Source organism: Bos taurus, chromosome 1 (genome assembly GCF_002263795.3).
Source record: "Bos taurus isolate L1 Dominette 01449 registration number 42190680 breed Hereford chromosome 1, ARS-UCD2.0, whole genome shotgun sequence".
Lineage (NCBI taxonomy): Eukaryota > Metazoa > Chordata > Mammalia > Artiodactyla > Bovidae > Bos > Bos taurus.
The window spans coordinates 94,724,261-94,746,115 of NC_037328.1; the positions used below are offsets into that span (position 1 = coordinate 94,724,261).

General features: G+C 34.3%; 1 protein-coding gene across 10 annotated transcripts in view; it reads right to left on the bottom strand.

The window, feature by feature from the left end:
- The window catches only part of ECT2 (epithelial cell transforming 2), a 60,281-nt gene that overhangs the window by 15,146 nt on the left and 23,280 nt on the right, over positions 1–21,855 (bottom strand). For all 10 annotated transcript variants that reach the window (XM_024997071.2, XM_024997128.2, XM_005201670.5 and 7 more), the window contains 8 exon segments: positions 21,248–21,367; positions 10,271–10,339; positions 9,019–9,129; positions 8,260–8,356; positions 6,350–6,431; positions 3,795–3,873; positions 3,264–3,383; positions 743–881 (listed from right to left, as the gene is read on the bottom strand). In XM_024997071.2, coding sequence (XP_024852839.1) covers positions 743–881; positions 3,264–3,383; positions 3,795–3,873; positions 6,350–6,431; positions 8,260–8,356; positions 9,019–9,129; positions 10,271–10,339; positions 21,248–21,367 — 817 coding nt within the window.

The following is a 21,855-nucleotide window of genomic DNA, read 5'->3' on the forward strand; positions in this document are numbered from 1 at the left end:
GAACAATATAAGTTGCTATTCAAGTTTTCTTTGTTTCTCATAAATTGAAAGCTTTCCTTCATTAGAGGATAGGATCAGTGATAAAACCAGCTTACATCATAAAAATATATGCCTAAACAAGAAAAATATTGCCAAGCATACATATCATACAAGCTAATGATATAGCTTATGGTAGGTATAAACTTTTGCCAATTTCAAGCCTTCAAAGAACCCTCTCTTAACATTCCCAAAGTTTAGAGTAAAAGCTTTCCTTAATACACATATGAGCCCACATTGAGTCTACCATAGTTACTTTGGGTATATTTACTCATGCGTATCTATTTCTGGTGATATCCTAAATGTATCCCTCACAAGGCAGCCACTGGCAACAGGAAATGTTGTAAGATGTGGAAGCACAGGTAATAGACTACAACTGCTTTTGGATTCTGAAGGAATAAGTTTTGGTGTGGGAATGGGGAGGATGGGCACTACTTTAACCATGTAACCATTTAAAAGCTTTTTGTTTCTTAAGAGATGAAGATATTCTACAGAATGAAATAATACTTTCATTTGAAAAAAATTAAAAATCAAATCAGTTCCTAGAAATGTAGTGGGATAAAAGTAAAGAACAACTACTTTGCCAGAACTAATCAACAATATTGAAAAATAATTTACCAGTTTAAAAATAAACATATAAGGGAATTAAACCTTCAATGAATATAAACTATTTTTATTTAGCCAACAGTTTATCCAATGACCATACCTTCTGTCTCTCGTATGTCTAGCACCTTCTTAATCTGAGAAAGAGGCATTAGATGAATATGCTTAAGAGAAGCTGGGGGTCGGGTCTGGCCATGAGGACTCCTAAAAGTACCAATAACCTTGTGTCGTTTTCTTGCTATCTGATTATTGGGGGGGAGAAAAAAAAAGTTGATGTCAGTAACAAAAACAAAGACCAAATGCTTAAAAATAAAATGGCACTAGTCACATAAATCTATATGCAGCTCATTAAGTATCAGTCATTCCAAAATTATCTGTAAGTAATTACTATGTAACAAATTCATACATGTAACTATGTAACAGAATTGTTCACATTCATATGAAAAGAGCTCAAAAGTCAGGAAAACAGGATCTATGGAAAAGATCCCAGAGGTGTGAAAGAACTTAGAAGAGTTGTGAGAAATAATGGGATCAAAGGATGAAGGAATCTTCAATAAAAGACCTTGAATTCGGAAAGGGGAATAGTTGCTTTGGGATCACTGCCTTGGGTTCAAAAAAATAACTGACTTCAGTTTAAGAACAGAATTCACAATTATCTCAGATCCCATGCAAGGAACTGAGGATAAAGGAGCGAATAATACAGAAATGGTTCTGGTTCTCATGACACTTACATACTATTGAGAAATATGAAAATCAAAGTAACAATACATTACAAATCGATGCAAATTATAAAGTCAATGTGCTGATATAACTTTAATTAAACTGGGAACTCACCAAAGGAAGAGACAGGTAAAGTATTGCTGGAGAAGACAGGAGCAAAATCAGAAAGGATCCTGTGACTCATGATGTACTTAAGTTCTGAGAATTTTATAAGGTCTTTAAATTTTTCATTTCTATGAAATCATAGTATATTATTTTGTCTTTTTAAAAGAACATCTCTTTTGGGCTTATGAAAGTGAAAGTCGCTCAGTCATGTCTGACTCTGTGACTCCTTGGACTATATATAAAAAGTCCATGGAATGCTCCAGGCCAGAATACTGTTGTGGGTAACCTTTCCCTTCTCCAGGGAATCTTCCCAACCCAGGGATCAAACCCAGGTCTCCTGCATTGCGTGCGGATTCTTTACCATTTGGGCTTATAATCATTAACTAAAAGACACTAACACAAAATAATTTAGATTAAGTTGCTTAATGAATTGAGATTGATTGGTCATACTCATCATGATGAATATGACAAAGTAAGGCTGAAATCTGTGTTGGTTAATGAGAAAAGATCAAATGGCAGTCAGTATCACATTTACACTGATGCAGAAATATGACACATGATCTATGATACAAACCAAATATTAAAAGCCCATTTATATTAATATGGTAAAAAAAAGTAATTCTTTAACTTCCACTGTAATATCTAAATGTACTTTTAATTTAGCTAAGTAAAATAAATAATTTTAAGGCTCATTTTTAAAAAGGAAAAACAATGACAAGTATTAATACTGATGATACAAATGCTAGTCCATCAAGGTAAGAACTCAAAATACAGATACATCACCTGTCATGTCTAAGTGAAGTCAGTTCAGATCTTACTCATTTTAAATGTTTCTAACATTTACCATTCTCTTCATTCCAAATTTGCTCTAAGTTTTGGTGTTAAAAAAAGAAAAAAAAAAAACAAGCTAAAGAATAAGAGCTTATAAATCTAAAGGTCCAAAATTTGGGCTCCAAATTTAATGTTAGAAATAGAACTGTTACCGTTAATGTGATTTTGACATGGAGACTAAGAGAAAGTAGAAAAAAAAAAAGTCAGTGAATTCAGGAAAGATGAAGGAAGTAAGAGGCCAAGCTATAACAGACGTGGAGGCTACAAGGAATGACCCATGACATGAATTAAAGTGCAAGGTAAGTCTATGAGCCAGTTGTAGAAGACATCACAAAAACTGAATGGGAAGTAAAATAAAAAAATTTAAAGCAAAAAAATTTAAAACAACTCTCCAAGGATTAGAGGATAAAGACCTGGGTTCAATCCCTGGGTTGGGAAGATCCCCTGGAGAATGGAATGGCTACCCACTCCAGTATTCTTGCCTGGAGAATTCTATGGATGGGGAGCCTGGTGGGCTGGGGATTATAATTCATTATATTAAATAATCAAGTTATGTCTGTCTTCAATAAAATACGGATTTCTCTGCTGGGAAAATGTACTTAATTTTAAAAAGAAGTCATAATTATTTTGTAAATCTTGAAGAAATATACACAGATAAAAGAAGTTCCTAAAATTCTTGATCTAGGCATTTATTTGCATGGAAACAAAATAAACTTTCATTTTGACATGGATTTGAAGTTATGAAAAAATATCATACGTCTTAATATTAGGTCTTTTCCTAAAAGCATTCAATTAATAGCATTAAATCAACAATTGGTCTCATCAAAAAAGTGATTCAAGTTCACTTTACTTTAAACTTCTTTAATCAATTAATTAAAACTTATTGTTTCGATCAAAGCTTAGTTTTAAAGATTCAATGAAGTCATACAAACAGCAGGGTTATTACACTGTATTAAGGACAACTTTACCTCCAGGCAGTCATTGAAGAGGAAGAGAGTTACTTGTTCTCCTCTGTCACAGGGGTGCTCACCTAGAGAAATTGTTTCAACTCGCTGAACTAAACTTCGGTGAGAAGATAAAAGATTAGCCTGAATAGATTGAAAACATTAATAAAACATTACTTCATGGTAAATACTTTTAAATACTTTTTAAAATTATAATTAAAAACAAAGTTGTGCCAAGATTCTGTTTATATTATAACTGGCAGAATCTAAATACAGCTGACCTTGAACAACACAGGTTTGAGCTGCACTAGTCCACTCATACAGGTTTTCTTTTTTAGTAAATAAGTACTACAGTATTACATGACCCATGATTGGTTGAATCTATGAATACAGAAGCACAGAAACAGAGTGCCAACTATAAAGTTATATGCAGATTTTCTACTGCTCTGGGCAGGGGGTTGGTGCCCTTAATTCCCAGTAGTTCAAGGGTCTACTATAACAAAATCAAAAAGAACAAAAAGAGTAAGTCGACAATCACCAAAAATGAATACTTACTGGACATCCATCTACCTCATAAACAACATCGAAAATTTGCCTTTGAGCTTCTGTTTTTCTCTTATCCTCATTAATATGGCTGAAAATTAATAAAGTTATTTTTAAAACAACAGACCATAAAAACTGTATATATACACATCTTGTGTCACACACACACACAAAAAATCCCTCCATGTGAATATGTCTTAATTTTGATAACCGTATCAGTTAATATATTCCCTAAAAGTATCCCACTACATTAAAAAATTTCTCATAGAATCCTTCAGAAAAGTAAGTTTTGCTTTACTCCTTACTATGTTCTCTCTCTCTCACTTTAGACTATATTCATTATACACTTCCTAAAATACATTATACTGGTATAAACTGCCGGTTCAGAAGTTTTAAGTTCAGGTAAGGTTTTATGCAAATCGTTCCCAAATTATATGCTAATCATTTCACTGAAATAAAAATTAAGACTATTGCTTCCAGACAAGATGGAATAAGAGGAAAAATATATACTTTGCCTGAAACAACTTAAAAAAAAAAACCCAGCAAAGTATAAAGAAAGAGGTTTTTAAAGTCAATGTCTCAAACAATGCAAGCCTAATTATATCCTATCTACAAAAGATACACTTTACATCAAAGACATGAATAGTCTAAAAGTAAAATAATGAAAATATCCAGTAAGAGCACAATATAGTCTTCTCAAGCGTACATGGTACCTTCACCAGGTTAAGCCATAAAATAAGCCTCAGGAAGTTTAAAAGGATTGAAATAATACAAAGTATATTTTCTATAAATGGTGAAGTAAAATTAGAAAATTAGTATCACAAGGAAACTTCAAAAATTCACAAATATGTGGTAATTAAACAACAAACTCCTGAACAACCTATTGGTTGTGATTACCTATTGGTAATCACAAGGGAAATCAGAAAATAGTTTCAGGTAAAAACAAAAACCAAGAACATGACTAAAGTAGTGTTTAAAGGGAAATTTACAGCTATAAAAGTAAACAATTAAAAAAATAACCTCAAATCAATATCCTAATCTTCTACTTTAAGACACATGATGGGGGGAGGCGGGAAGAGCAAGCTAAATCTAAAGCATGCAGGAAAAAGGAAATCAAAAGTTATGAACTAGTGACTATAAAAATAATGGGAAAAAAAATCAACAAAATTAAAAGTGTCTTTCTTTTATGAAAATATGTTAACGCTGACTGCATAATTCAGTTTGTAGAAAAGATCAAGGTAAAGAATGTGTATGTTAAACCACTAAGTAGTGAAAAACACTACTATCCTGATCCCAAAATAACAAACCAAAAGCATGACGATTGGCTGATCAACATATAAAATACAAGTATAAACAAAAACCAAAATATGCATAATGTTTTCAGTAGCAACAGAAGCTCATATCCATTAATTTGAGCATTATTCTACTGCTAGATCCTTTCACTAGAGCTGGTAGTTTCCATATAGGAGCTCCTTACAAGTATTTTAAGAAACTCTATTTCAGGACTTCCATGGAGGCAGTGGTTGAGGATCTGCCTGCCAATGCAAGGACCACAGGTTTGATCCCTGTTCTGGGAAGATTCCACATGCCGAGGAGCAACTAAGCCTGAGTGCCACAACTGCTGAGCCCCCACAATGAAACTACTGAAGCCTACATGCCTAGAGCCAGCAAGAGAAGCCACTGCAATAAGGAGCCTGCACACTGCAACGAAGAGTAGCCCCTGCTCTCTGCAACTAGATAAAGCTTGCACGCAGCAACTAAGACCTAGTGCAGCCAAATAAAGAATCCAGGTGCTAGGTTTTAGAAGATTAAAAAAAAAAAAAGAAATTCTATATCATACAGAAGCACTTCATGGAGTGCTTCTGTATGAAGCTATTTAATTAAAGAAACTATTTAATTAAATCAACTGAATATGCTTATATGTAAAGTTCAAAAAGGTGCTATATCCTCATCCTTCGGGAAGAAAAACAATTAACAGCAATAGAGCTTTTAATTCTGATCATATTAGTCAAAAAAAATCACTTCTGATCAATGCTGTCTCCAAGTTAGACTTACAGTAAGCAGCTTAAGTTTAATAATCAATTTCCCCTAGTAAATTTCATTGAGTTTGTACTTTGACGACATCTCCAACAAACCCTACCAATTTAAGTTCACAGAATTCAAAGTAAGAAAAAAAAGTCAAAGCTAATGTGAAAAACGTATTAACCTTTTCATTTCATCAGGGTCAAATTCCCAAATTCCATTTGGGTAGTTAATAAGAATATGAAGACAAAAACAAGCTAAGACTGGAAATATATGAAGAAAATGTCTATTGGTGCATTTATAACATTTTCAAATTTCTAAACCACTGTTACCCTCTACATGTATACGTTCACAAGTATGTTTTTGATTAATCATATTTTAACAATATTTCTAACATTTTAATATGTGACTACACTACTAAAAATAATTTAGATACTATTTTACAGAATTTTGTTATTGATCTTTTTCTATTTACGATTCTAATTGTTCCACCAATTCCACTGTAAATCTAAGGAATAACAAAAAAGTTGAAATAAGGTACTTACGTCATTACTTCCTTTAGTGATTCAATAGCTTTTTCTAGAGTGCTTTTGTCAGGATTTTCTTCAAATGTGTGCTTCTTAAGATCTGTAATATTTTATCAAATATTTTCTCTATGATTAAAAGAAATTCAATGGTTTTCCCACTATGACTTAAAAATGCTGTCCACTGTGACAGACACACATTAATTTAAAAAAATAATATCTAACTTTTCCTTTTAAAAAAAAGTTTTTATACAATGTTCCCTTAAGAATGAGTTTCCAAGGTGGTGCTAGTGGTAAACAACCCACCTGCCAATACAAGAGACATTAAGAGATATGGGTTCAATCCCTGGGTCAGGAAGATTCCCTGGAGGAGGAAATGGCACCCGACTCCAGTACTTTTGCTGGGAGAATCCCATGGACAAAGGAGCCTGGTGGGCTACAGTCCACAGGGTTGCAAAGAGTTGGTCACGATTGAGTATCTGAGCACCCTTAAGAGCTCTCTTCTTAAATGTATTAAATAAGTTTCCACATTTTTTCACTGAATAAATTTTCAGAATATGTACCAGATTTTCACTATTTCAATTCCCTTCTAGTAAAGTTTGATGACTCCTAAATTTTTTAAACTCTCTGAATTCACGATCCTCAATTAACTAAGAAGTCATTATACACGCTATATTTCATAGTGGGGCCCATGGCTCCGTCACAGAGAGCAGCTGGTGTGAAGAGACGATTTTGTTTAGTTTATAGGTTTAATGAGGTGCTTAGACTTTGACTCTTCTTACCCAAGTTGCTTATAATGTTCTACCCAATGGTTCCCTATATCTCCACCCCCCCCCACCTAATCTTTTAAGTGGAATAATAGAAGAAAGGCTTAGATATCAAGTTCATTTTAGTCATGACATTTGATGAATTCCTATAAGTACTTAATAAAACAATAATGAAGATAAATAAGAAACAGCCTATTTTGTAAAGTTAAAAAGGTTGCATATTCATATATTTTCTTTATAATCTGTAAAATAGAATAGTTTTTAAAGACTGTGGAAATCATTTTATATGTTAGTAATTCTAAACTGTATTAGATAACCTCAAAGAGAATAAAAATTACCAATTTTTGTAGTTACTACCACAATTCATAATTTAACCAATATATTTCAAAGACAATAATAGATAAAAAGAGTCACAAACTTAGGCTCCTTAACTGCTATACTTACTATTGTAGTTAAGGTCTGAAGGCCAAATTGCTTTGTTACACTTATTCCTGTTTTATGCAATTTAGTTCTCATACTTAAATTTAAAAGTATAAAATTTAAATTTAAAAATATAAAAACTGACACTGTTCTAGACCTATTCACTACTTTAGTCAGGTAAATATAAAAGCATATAAATACACCTTTCTTTTCATGAAGGTATAATTTATTCACAAAAATTAACTCTGCTATAGATGTCCTTTTCATTGAAATCTATAATTTAAGTTTTAGAATAAATGGATGAATGTTTCAAGAGTGTTCTGCACACTATAAGGAAAAAAAATATAAGACAAAGCATAAAGAATTTTACTAAGAGTCAGAAAAAGACTAAATAACCTCAAACATCGTAATCATTTTGTGGGTGAATTTTATGTGGATGTAAACTGTTTGGGAATTAGTGACATACCATGAAATATAAGAATACTTTGAGGAGAGAGGCAGAAAGTTCAATACTAGTCAGTAAAACTGATTTCACAACAAATAAAGCATTTCTAGGCCAGAGTGAATTTTTGTAGCACCAGTGATTATTCAGATTATCCATAAAGATATTTTCTACATAAAAGATACAAACTTTAAAACTGAAACCTAAGAGCACTTTGAAAACGAGAAATTTTGCCAATTTTTTAGAACAAAACAATTTCATAAAAACATCCAAAATTGTCTGGAAAGAGATCAGACAAGTACCATTTAAAAGTAATGCAATGCTGGGTAATCTCTGCACTGGTCGGATGAGAAGTTCAACAAGGCTTTGCCGTCCACATTCTGGCTTAGCTTGGTTTATCTGAAAAGAATTAATTTATTCAAAATTTATTTTGAATGTTTTCTGCAAAGATTATTATACATTACATTTATTAGATTACACCTTATCATTTGTGCCCTGATAAGAATGGGAGAAGTAGGGTGGTAGTTGTTCTCTGGCAGATTATTATGGTTCAGTAATCCCTCAAGGCCTGAAATAGCCTTCTGGCAAGCCAAGGATTAACACCTTAAACAGAGAGTGAGTTCCTCTAAGCACTCTTATACATTTCATTTCAGTTTTTCATAAATCTATATCATTCAAAAAGAAAAAAAATTAAAAATATTAATTATGCTGATACCATTTGGATAAACAAAGTAAGCCACCAATAAGAAAATCATTAAAAGCAAGCAAAATCTCATTGGAAAATTTTTAGAAGTGTTTGAGAATATGCCTAACTTAAAAAACACACACACACACAACATTCATATTCACTCAGCTGCCTCTTGGATCCTGCTTGTGGCATATCAAACCTTGTGATGCTAAACATCACTGCACTTTCAAGTAAAACTAAACACATAACATTAAGGTATTCTGACATGGATGTATCTTTACTAAAAGATACATCTTTAGTATTAAAATTTAATTTTAATAAATTCCGTCAGAAAATAATTCTCTGATTTTTATTTGAAAGAAATATGTATTACCTTCAGAAAAGCATGAAATCTTGGTTTCTGTTTTTCACATTTAATAATAGTTTCCTTGCTCATTTCAAAGAAGTTCACAAAGGGAGGATAGATTTTTACCAAATCTTTGGACTAGGAACAAACAAAAAAAACCAAAACCCATTAATTTGTGGCTGTTACCCTTAGTCAATGAAACTTAAAGTTGAATAACCAGTAGTCAAAATCTGACATACCAGATGCAAAAGAAAAGTTCAAAATACATTTCTTCTCAAGGTAAATACAGGAATTTTATTTCATAAACTTCTCACTAACTAGTGAGTTAATTGCTAAAGAAAATGCATCAATTGTTAAACAGAGCCTAAAACCTGAAAAGCAAATAAATACTCAGAAACAAACAAAAGTTGATATACTTTTGTTGAACTTCAATATAAGCTTACTGTATTGATAAACATGACACAGTTTTAAAACTTCTATTAATTTAGAATATAGTAGCAATTATAGCTGATCTACGAAGAACCCAAGAACACGCTATTATCTTTTGAAGGATCCAAACAACCATTAAAAGATCAACTGTACTGCGCAATTTTGAAGTACAAGGAAAATGTCCTGACAAATTGAGACCAACAGGTACCAAAAAGATCTGGGACAATAATTTGCATATTTGAAATTCTCAGTCAACCAGAAAGAACATCCAACAGCTATACGGTAAGGATTAGTTAGGAGACCTTAGAAATCAAAACTAAATGGGCCACAATCCAAGGCACTGAAACTTATCTGGTCGGACTGAATCACATCCAAAGAGACTAAAGGGAATTTATAAATTCTATTTGTGGCACCTCATTCAAAACTAATATACTTATTTAATAAACTTAACCTATGTTCTTAGAGAAGAAACAGTTCATTGGAAGGTTTTATGCAGACACAAAGACAGTACAAAGTGCTATCAACTAAGGAAAGAAAAAATAAAACTCAATTATAGAAAACTTTAAAAAATCATTAATCTATGGCTGTTTATGATAGGAAAATAATATGATATATGGTAAAATGACTGTAACACAACAGTTAATATTAAAGATGAGCTATCAAGAAAGTGTTGGATTGTATATGGAAGGCATGTTTCAGAAGACAAGAACACTTTCAAAATATTTTACAAACACAAAGATGCCTAAGTTTTTTAAAAAAGTTCTCACATTTAAACAGGTAACTTTCATTCCCTGCCATTTCTTGATGAGATGATACTTTAATCTTAATACTTAATAAATAAAATACTTACATATTTAAGAAAGATATCACCAATGCTTTTGCTCTCATCCCAATTAACAATAAGGTCTTCAAGATCATCCTGGAAAAACACAAAATGAGACAATACGTGATTCTGATAATCACTTTAGCATCTCTTAAATTTGAATATTCATTTGAAAGACATACTTTACAGAGTACCTTAATTTGGCATATATAACAATAACATTCTTTCTCAATAAGAAATTAATTTTTTGACAAGAAAAATATCCTTTGAAAAATAATTAAGAAAACATAAAGAATGCCAAATCAATAAGACTAAGTCTAATTTCCCAGTATGATGTGGAAGTATAATTAATTTAACTATACAGCTGATTGGTTCATTAATTAAAGAATTAATTAATTATAGAAAAGCACCTTTGATCTTGGCTGCTGAAGCATCAGCCATTAGAAACTGTAATCTATAATGGAGGTCAGCAAACGTTACTTAAAGGGCCAAATGGCAAATATTTTAAGGCTTACAGGCCATATGGTTTCTGTCACAAGTCCTCAATTCTGTCTTTGTAGAATAGAACCATAAACAATATATAAATAATTGTGAGTGGCTGTGTATCAATAAAACTCTATTTATGAAAGTAAGTAAAACTTTACTAAAATGCTTAACTGGCTGGATTTGGTCCATTGACCATGATCTGCTAATTCCTGGGCTTATTTCTCAATCATCATCCTAAAATATTACTTATTTGTAAAAATTTAGAAGATATTTAAAAGCTTTCTAAGATAATAAAACCAGATGATGAAATGGTAAGAAATGACATGCCCTAACTGAAATTCTAAAAGTGACTTTAAAGTAGAAATTAATCAATACACTTATACAAGAGGTTCTCAAACTGTTACATGCAGACACTTTCCCAACAGATATTTTTAGTGGGATCCATAAGATTAAACTATTTTCATTACAATATGAAGGCATTATTTGACTCCTTGATTCTCTCATAAGGATACAACAGAGTCATATGGAGGTGACATGATGTGTGATACTGCAATAGAATGAATTAAGCAGTAGACAGGAGAAACAAGTTTTCTATTAAGCCAGACAAAAAAAAGGCAAAACAAATCAACATCACTGTTTCTGTTTTGGAAATTAGTTATTTTAGAAAAGAACATGTTATTTATACTACCACATAAGGAGTCATTATTATTAACATATATTTTTAAAATTGCATGAGTTCAGTTCAGTTCAGTTGAGTCACTCAGTCATGTCCAACTCTTTCTGACCCCACGGACTGTAGCATACCAGGCCTCCCTGTCCATCACCAATTCCTGAAGCTTGCTCAAACTCATGTCGATCGAGTTGGTGATGCCATCCAAACCATCTCATCCTCTGTCATCCCCTACCTTTCCCGCCTTCAATCTTTCCCAGCATCAGGGGCTTTTCAAATGAGTCAGTTCTTTACATCAGGTGGCCAAAGTATTGGAGTTTCAGCTTCAGCATCAGTCCTTCCAATAAACACCCAGGACTGATATCCTTTAGGATGGACTGGTTGGATCTCCTTGCAGTCCAAGGGACTCTTAAGAGTCTTCTCCAACACCACAGCTCAAAAGCATCAATTCTTTGGTGCTCAGCTTTCTTTACAGTCCAACTCTCACATCCATACATGACTATTGGAAAAAACATAGCTTTGACTAGATGGACCTTTGTTGGCTAAGTAATGTCTCTGCTTTTTAATATGCTGTCTAGGTTGGTCATAGCTTTTCTTCTAAAGAGCAAGTATCTTTTAATTTCATAGCTGCAATCACCATCTGCAGTGATTTTGGAGCCCAAGAAAATAAAGTCTGTCACTGTTTCCATTGTTTCCCATCTAGTTGCCATAAGTGGTGGGGCGGGATACCATGATTTTAGTTTTCTGAATGCTGAGTTTTAAGCCAGCTTTTTCATTCTCCTATTTCACTTTCATCAAGAAGCTCTTTCATTCCTCTTCACTTTCTGCCATTAGGATAGTGTCATCTGCACACCTGAGGTTATTGATATTTCTCTTGGCAATCTTGATTCCAGCTTGTGCTTCATCCAGCCCAGAATTTCTCATGATGTACTCTGCATATAAGTTAAATAAGCAGGGTGACAATATGGCCTTGACATACTTCTTCCCAATTTGGAACCAGTCCAGTGTTCCGTGTCTGGTTCTAACTGTTCCTTCTTGACCTGCATACAGATTTCTCAGGAGGCAGGTCAGGTGGTCTGGTATTCCCATCTCTTTAAGAATTTTCCACAGGTTATTGTGATCCTCATAGTCAAAGGCTTTAGCGTAGTCAATGAAGCAGAAGTAGATGTTTTTCTGGAACTCTCCTGCTTTTTCCATGATCCAACAGATGTTGGCAATTTGATTTCTGCTTCCTCTGCCTTTTTTAAATCCAGCTTGAACATCTGGAAGTTCTCTGTTCCCGTACCACTGAAGCCTTGCTTGGAGAATTTTGAGCATTACTTTGCTAGCATGTGAAATGAGTACAATTGTGTGTGGTTTCAACATTCTTTGGCATTGCCTTTCTTTGGGACTGGAATGAAAACTGGTCCTGTGGCCACTGCTGAGTTTTCCAAATTTGCTGGCATATTGAGTGCAGCACTTTCACAGCATCATCTTTCAGGATTTGAAATATCTCAACTAAAATTCTATCACCTCCACTAGCTTTGTTCATAGTGATGCTTCCTAAGGCCTACCTGACTTTGCATTCCAGGATGTCTGGCTCTAGGTGAGTGATCACAGCATCATGGTTATCTGGATCATGAAGATCTCTTTTGTATAGTTCTTCTGTGTATTCTTGCCACCTCTTCTTAATATTGTATATCCACATACAAAAAGATGATCTTTAAACCTTCACCTTAGCCAAAAATGAACTCAAGTTATAGATCTAACTGTAAGAGCTAAAACAATACACCTTCTAGAAGAAAACACAGGAGAAAATCTTCAAAATCTTGGGTTAGGCAAAAATTTCTTAGATATAACAGCAAAAGCACATTACATTTTAAAAAATGGATAAACCGGACTTCATCAAAATTAAAAATTTTGGTATTCCAAAAGAATACCAAAAATGAAATAAGCAACAACAGGCTGGGAGGAAATATCTGCAAAACACATAGCTAATAAAGGACTTGTACCAAGAATTTACAGAGAACCTTTACAACTTGGTAAGCCAACACACAACACAACCAAAAAATGGGCGCCAGATCTAAGCACACATTTCACAAGAATAATATACAAAAGAAAAAGAAGCAGATGAAAAGACGCTCAACATCATTAATTATTAGGGAAATGCAAATAAAATCATTTTATATCCTAGAATGGTTATAAAAGAAAACGTATAAGTACCGGAAAGAATGGATAGAAATTTGAATGCATATACATTACTATTCAGAATATAAAATGATGTAAAAACCTGATAGTTTCTCAAAATTTTTAAATGAAGACTGCCAATATAACCCAGCAATTCTACTCGTAAGTATCTATGGAAGAGAATGAAAACACACCCAAACAAAGATCTGCAATGTTCATATCAGCATGATTCATAACTGCCAAAAACTGGAAACAACCTAAATTTCTATCAACTGGTGAATGGATAAAGAAACGCAGCATATCCTTATAATGGACTATTACCTGGCCACACAAAGGAACAAACTACTAACGTGCTAAATCATACATGAAATTCAAAAATATACTAAGTTAAAGAAGCCAGACATAAGACATTACCTATTATATATTTATGTTTATATGCAATGTCTAGAAAAGGCAAATTTGTAAGACATAAAATAGATTAGTGGTTTCCTGGACCAGGGCTAGGAATGGGCATGAAGGATCTCAGTGGGTAAGATGAAGATGTTCTAAAATGTATATGGTGACGGCTGCATGATTTGGTGACTTACTAAAATCAGTGAATCATATATTTTAAAAAAGGTTGAGTTTAAAGATGTAAAATGTACTTCAATGAAACTGTTAAAAAACTGAGGCATCTTTAAAAGTATTTTTAAACTTTCTGTTTCAATTTCAAAATCAATTAATATGAATAAATAAAACCTACATAAACAATGGCAACCCACTCCACTACTCTTGCCTGGAAAAACCCATGGACGGAGGAGCCTGGTAGGCTGCAGTCCATGGGGTCGCTAGGAGTCAGACACAACTGAGCAACTTCACTTTCACTTTTCAATTTCATGCGTTGGAGAAGGAAATGGCAACCCACTCCAGTGTTCTTGCCTGGAGAATCCCAGGGACGGGGGAGCCTCGTGGGCTGCCATCTACGGGGTCGCACAGAGTCGGACACGACTGAAGCGACTTAGCAGCAGCAGCAAACACAAGTTCCTCAATCATTTTTTAAGAATGAAAAGGGATCCTGAAACCAAATAATTTAAGAACCATTATCCTATACCCTGGGCTTCCCTTGTGGCTCAAGTGGTAAAGAATCCACCTGCAGTGCGGGAAACCTGGGTTAGATACCTGGGTTGGGAAGATCCCCTGGAGAAGGGAAAGGCTACCCACTCCAGTATTCTGGCCTGGAGAATTCCATGGACTGTAGAGCCCATGGGGTTGCAAAGAGTCAGACACGACTGAGCAACTATCACTTCACTTCACTTCACATCCTATACTCTGCAGATTCAGAAAAGTCAAAAGGGAAAAATTTACTTTCAGTAGCGCAAGGTAAACTCAAACCAAGAATAATTAAACAGCCTACAGAGTCAAGAATTAAGATTTAATTATTTAAAATTGTACTTGAAAGAAACAAAAGAATAAAAGGATTATACATAAGAATAATCTTGGAACAATATAATGCAGTGAATTCTAGCACGGACTAGTCTGTTTTAAATACTGGCTCTAGAGCCTGTTAAGTGTTGTGTCCTTGGGCAAACTACTTAACCTATAAGTGCCTCAATTTTTTATTCTGAAAAATAAGTATATAAATGACTCCTATCTCATAAAGGATTAAATTAGCTAATATTTGTATAGCACTTAGAAGAAACCCTAACAGACAGTAGTGCTCAGTAAGTTACTATTAAATATCTTTTCCTATGTGTTTAATATAAATATGGGAGATATTTGGAAAACTGTGCTGTAAAAGAGAAAAAACCTATAGCTTCACAAATATAATCTAGCGGTACATTTTTAAAGTGTAAACAATTACAGGATGGTGGTATATAGTTATATGAGACCATTGCAATCAGAAAGTAAAATAATCTCCAGGCCACCTGAAAAAGTCTACTGTATCTGGTTAACCTTTAAATACTTAAGCCTGTTGATTAAATAAAGATCTCTGCCCTAATCACTTGGCCGGCTCAGTTCAGTTCAGTTCAGTTGCTAAGTCATGTCCGACTCTTTGCGACTCCATGAATTGCAGCACACCAGGCCTCCCTGTCCATCACCAACTCCCAGAGTTCACTCAGACTCACGTCCATCGAGTCAGTGATGCCATCCTGCCATCTCATCCTCTGGTGTCCCCTTCTCCTCTTGCCCCCAATCCCTCCCAGCAACAGAGTCTTTACCAATGAGTCAACTCTTCGCATGAGGTGGCCAAAGGACTGGAGTTTCAGCTTTAGCATCATTCCTTCCAAAGAAATCCCAGGGCTGATCTCCTTCAGAATGGACTGGGTGGATCTCCTTGCAGTCCAAGGGACTCTCAAGAGTCTTCTCCAACATCACAGTTCAAAAGCATCAATTCTTCGGTGCTCAGCCTTCTTCACAGTCCAACTCTCACATCCATGCATGACCATAGGAAAAACTATAGCCTTGATTAGACAGACCTTTGTTGGCAAAGTCATGTCTCTGCTTTTCAATATGCTATCTAGGTTGGACATAACTTTCCTTCCAAGGAGTAAGCACCTTTTAATTTCATGGCTGCAGTCACCATCTGCAGTGATTTTGGAGCCCCCAAAAATAATGTCTGACACCGTGTCCACTGTTTCCCCATCTATTTCCCATGAAGTGATGGGACCGGATGCCATGATCTTCGTTTTCTGAATGTTGAACTCTAAGCCAACTTTTTCACTCTCCACTTTCACTTTCATCAAGAGGCTTTTGACCTCTTCACTTTCTGCCATAAGGGTGGTGTCATCTGCGTATCTGAGGTTATTGATATTTCTCCCGGCAATCTTGATTCCAGCTTGTGTTTCTTCCAGTCCAGCGTTTCTCATGATGTACTCTGCATATAAGTTAAATAAGCAGGGTGACAATATACAGCCTTGATGTACTCCTTTTTCTATTTGGAACCAGTCTGTTGTTCCATGTCCAGTTCTAACTGTTGCTTCCTGACCTGCATACAGATTTCTCAAGAGGCAGGTCAGGTGGTCTGGTATTCCCATCTCTTTCACAATTTTCCACAGTTCATTGTAATCTACACAGTCAAAGGCTTTAGCATAGTCAATAAAGCAGAAATAGATGTTTTTCTGGAACTCTCTTGCTTTTTCCATGATCCAGTGGATGTTGGCAATTTGATCTCTGGTTCCTCTGCCTTTTCTAAAACCAGCTTGAACATCAGGAAGTTCACAGTTCACATATTACTGAAGCCTGGCTTGGAGAATTTTGAGCATTACTTTACTAGAGTGTGAGATGAGTGCAATTGTGCGATAGTTTGAGCATTCTTTGGCATTGCCTTTCTCTGGGATTGGAATGAAAACTGACCTTTTCCAGTCTTGTGGCCACTGCTGAGTTTTCCAAATTTGCTGGCATATTGAGTGCAGCACTTTCACAGCATCATCTTTCAGGATTTGAAATAGCTCAACTGGAATTCCATCACCTCCACTAGCTTTGTTCGTAGTGATGCTTTCTAAGGCCCACTTGACTTCACATTCCAGGATCTCTGGCTCTAGATGAGTGATCACAGCATCGTGATTATCTGGGTCGTGAAGATCTTTTTTGTACAGTTCTTCTGTGTATTATTTCCACCTCTTCAGAGACTAAGTAATAAAGAAACTAAGGCTTAGAGAGATTGAAGTGAAGTGAAGTGAAGTCACTCAGTCGTGTCTGACTCTTTGCGACCCCATGGACTGTAGCCTACCAGGCTCCTCAGTCCGTGGGATTTTCCAGGCAAGAGTACTGGAGTGGGTTGCCATTTTCAACTTGCCCCAAATCACACAGTTGTGAACCAGTATTCACACTCATGCTTGTCTGACTCCAGATTCCATGTCATTCTACTAGACCTATAGCACAGCTATCGCCATTAGAAATGGGGAGTCAGGTGGGCAGGTGAGCCCCCAAGAGTATTAGTCATAGTGCCATCATTTCTTACGATGTTTCTGTGGGAATATGCTTGACTCGGTTTAGTACAGACCCTGGGACATGTCTCCTCCTTGTCCATACACAATTCTCCATAGGATGCTCCCAACATTACCTCCTGGCAGTAAGAAAGGAAAACTCTATAGTTCTAACACACTGAGCACAGAGCTCCCAAAGCCTATTTAAAAAGTAGAGGAAGTTGTAAACAGATTGGACTAAGAAAGTTAAGCTCTTTCTTTCTTTTCTTCCTTGCTAAGATTTCTTCTATACCATTATCATCTACTTTTACACAAAATGGGTTTCTCTTTTACTTAGCTCACTGCACAAGACACCAAATCAGCAGACTCCCCAATACAAACCTGTTCCTGAAACAAGTTCAAGGTCCTGAGACTTAACACTAAATTAACAAATAACAAAGCATAAACATAAAAAGAAAAGTCCTCCCTCAACTCCTCTTTCTCTTTTGTTTCTTCATAGTTCCATACAAAAGCAGGTTTTGCACATCAAGAACCAATGCTGATTAGCAATGAAAAGGAAAAATTCACACACAGAAAAAGATGCTGATAACAATCTCAGACATTCTCATCTTAAGCTAACCATTAGCATGCAATAAGTTGCAGACAAATGAAGAATGAGGCTAAAGGTGTACACATAATATCTAAGATGACAAAATAAATTTAACTTCCAGTCCTGATTTGGACATTTAAAAAGTAGCATGGCCAATATTCAGCAAATATCTACTGAAACAAATCTAACTGCCAGAGTGGTTGTAAACACAGTGGGTAAAAAATGATTTTAATCCTTCACAAAACAACCACTCATGATTCAGACACTACTATCCCCATTTTACAGAGAAGAAAACTGAAGCAATTAAAGTTAACTTACTTTGAACCCAAATCTACTTTATTCCACAGTCCAAATCTGTAACCACTATGCAATGTTATAAAATACAAATACCAGTGCTTCTTAGGAATACCATACCATTATGATATGAAGAACTGTACAAGTTTAAGCCATATTTACATGATTTACTCATTTACATACTGAAAGAATATATACAGCATATAATCAAGAAGCAATATAGCATTAGTAAATCAGGACGTGGAAAGAACCTAAATGTCCATGAATTAATGAATGGATAAAGAAAATGTGGGATATACAATAAAATACTATTTAGCCATGAAAAAGCCATTATGCCTTCTGTAATAACATGTATAGTCCTTGAGGGTATTATAATACATGAGATAAGTCAGAGAAAGATAAGTACTATATGATCTTACTTACATGTGGAATCTAAAAAAATCCCACGAAAAACAAACACAAAAATCTCATAGATACAGACTGGCAGTCGCCAGAGACGGGAAGGAGGGTGGGTAAAATGGGTAAAGGCGGTCAAAAGGCAAATTTCCAGTTATTTCACTTACTCCAGCCTGAAGATGTAACGTAGAGTATGGTGACTATAGTCAACAACGCTATTTGTGTATCTGAAAGCTGCCAATAAAGTGGAGCTAAATAGTTCTCAACATAAAGAAAAAAACAAAAAACAAACTATGTGTGGTGGTAGATCTTAACTAAATTTATTGTGGTGATCATTTTGCAATACATACCCATATGAATCCATTATTGTTGTATACCTAAAACTAACACAATGTAACATGTTAAGTTTATCTCATAAAAAAAGGGGGTTGGGAGCAAGAAAACTTTATAAGGGTTTAGGAGAACAGACTTTGAAGTTAGACAAAAAAGGGTTCAAAGTCAGTCAATGCCCAGCATTTATTACATGATTGACTTTAGAAAAATTATTCAATCTCTGTACATAGCAGTTTCACATCTGTAAAATGTAGACAATTAGAGTATCAACTTCTTGATAATGTTCAGTGGATGTGGCAGTACCTGATAAAGGGCAGGCTACATTTAAAAGGAAAAAAAGAAAAAAATATCATGCAAAAAAAAGACAAAGAAAATACAGCATAATTTTGGGAGTATTTGGGTTACAGAATTATAGGTATTTTCTACTTTTTCCTTTTCTCCTTTATTTTATAAATGTTTGACAGCACATATTGGTTTCGTGGTAGGAAAAAAACCATAGGCTTTAATATTTTAAATGCATGACAAACCTGAAATTAGCTAATAAACAACTACTACTTGAAATATTGGTAATCCAAGTTTGTAGAAGAAGCTTAAAAAATTGGGTTACACATTAGAAAACTAAAAGGTAACAATCGTTTTCAAAGCTCCAGTGACTCACTAGTGAAGGAAACATAAAAGCAGACACAGATATAGAGCACAAACTAATGGTTACCCTTGGGGAGACCGAAGTGAGAAGGGCAATATAATAGTGAGGGCAAACAGGGTTATTATGGGATTATATGAAATCATGTATACAAAACTTTCCAAAATTGTAAAACAATATAGAATTTAAAAATAACCATTTATTCAGTAAAAAAAATTAACAACAAAAGAAGGTCCAGTGAATCAGAGAACAAAATATGCCAAACTGAGATTATGATCTGTATACATAAAAAGTTTGTAACATTTTATATTAGATGGAAATTTGCATACCCAGAATGGCTAAAGTGACTGACACCAAGTGATCTTTAGCAGCAAGTGACCAAGTCACCAAGTGACCAAATTAGCAGCAAAACACCAAGATGAAAATCTGCTTGCCATTCTACTCTATCTTTATACCTCTCAATGTTTCTCATGAGGAAAAAAAAAAAAGACCATTCCAAGAAGACTTTACTCTTCAAATATTCAGAATCCTACTTGGAAATAGGGATAAACTAGCCTGAGATTCCATAGCTTTTTAACCTTTTAAGAAAAGAAAGACTCCTTCAAACTTACTTGTAAATCTAGAAATAGGTGAAATATGGTCAAGGATTTTGAAAAAATACAAAATATAAGCATTCGATAAACTGCATTTTTATTAACTTACAGATCTTTCATATTTTTGTCTACAACATGCACTAAAATCAAAAGTAAGTTAATGTATTTGTTTGAAAACATTCTGTAACTCAGACTGATCATTTTATTGTAACATGGAGTAAACATTAGGGAAAAGATAAATTAGCAATAATATTGTGCCTCAAATAAACCTCACTGGCTATGATACTGCCACAAAGCTGTAATAAACATCAAAATGGGTTGTTCTGAGAAGAAAACTGATCAGTTGTGCTCCAGCATCATATATGAAGAGGAAATAAAGCTAAATTACTTTTAAGAGTTCATCTAAATCTTTCCCCAAATTACTTTACTATGAGAGATTGATACCTGGAGTCCAGGGACCCTTCAACAAAGGAAAATTATTATAATAAAAGTAGACAGCATTGTCTTTTACAGTTTTGGCATTCATCTGACTATATACATAAAGAGAGAGAGAGAGGAATGAATGAAATGATCTCTAACCTTTTCCCACTTCCATTTTTTAAACAAACCAAACAAAAACATACAACCCAAGATGAATAGCAGAAGAAGAACAAGAAAAATAGTATTAGCAAACACATTATCTTAATAGAAAAGACTTTATAAGGTCTAAATTCTTTATTTTCAAATTAATCAAAGTAAAAACACAGGTAGCAGGAAAGAAACATTAATAAGGTGCTAGAGCAAAGAGGCAAGTGATTCAAAGGAATAAATGAGGGATTAAAAAGTTTTAAATACAAAATTTATTTAGCTAACTAGAAGTACATTAAAAATCACAGGAAATATACATAATCTAAAAAGAATTACTACCACACTAACATATACAAATTTACCTTTATCTTAGTGTGCACATCAAAGATATCTGGAATACTACCAAAAATCGTCTTAATTTCTTCCGGTGCAAGGATAGGCCCACCTCGTTGTCCTTCCTCTTCCAATGGTACTTGAAATAACTAAAGGGCAAAACAAAACTAGATTAGGTAAACTGGAAGAAGAAAAGAATTATTTAATAGTGATAAAGGAGAGAGAAGATATTAATGGAAAAGAAAAATACTTCTTCCTAACCTAAATTTGAGACCTTTTCTCATAACATTTTCTAGTCTATTTTATCCTGTTTATTCACACATCTGTGTGTGTGTGTGTATATATATATATATAAAATCTTGTAACAAAATATTAATTAGAATCTAGTAAAAGTTTATCACAGTCCTACAAATCATTAAAATTGTTAGTGTGATACAGAGTAATTTCTACTTTTTTAATTCAAGTTACTAAGGAAGAAAGCAATAAGGAATCATACTTTAATATAGGTACTAAATGTTTTGAACTGATAGCAACAAAAACTTGGTTTAGGGGAAAAAGACTGGATTTGAAGCTAGAAGACCTGTCTGTATCCATGCTGCTGCTTCTATCAATCTTAAAAAAATACTCCTAGAACTAG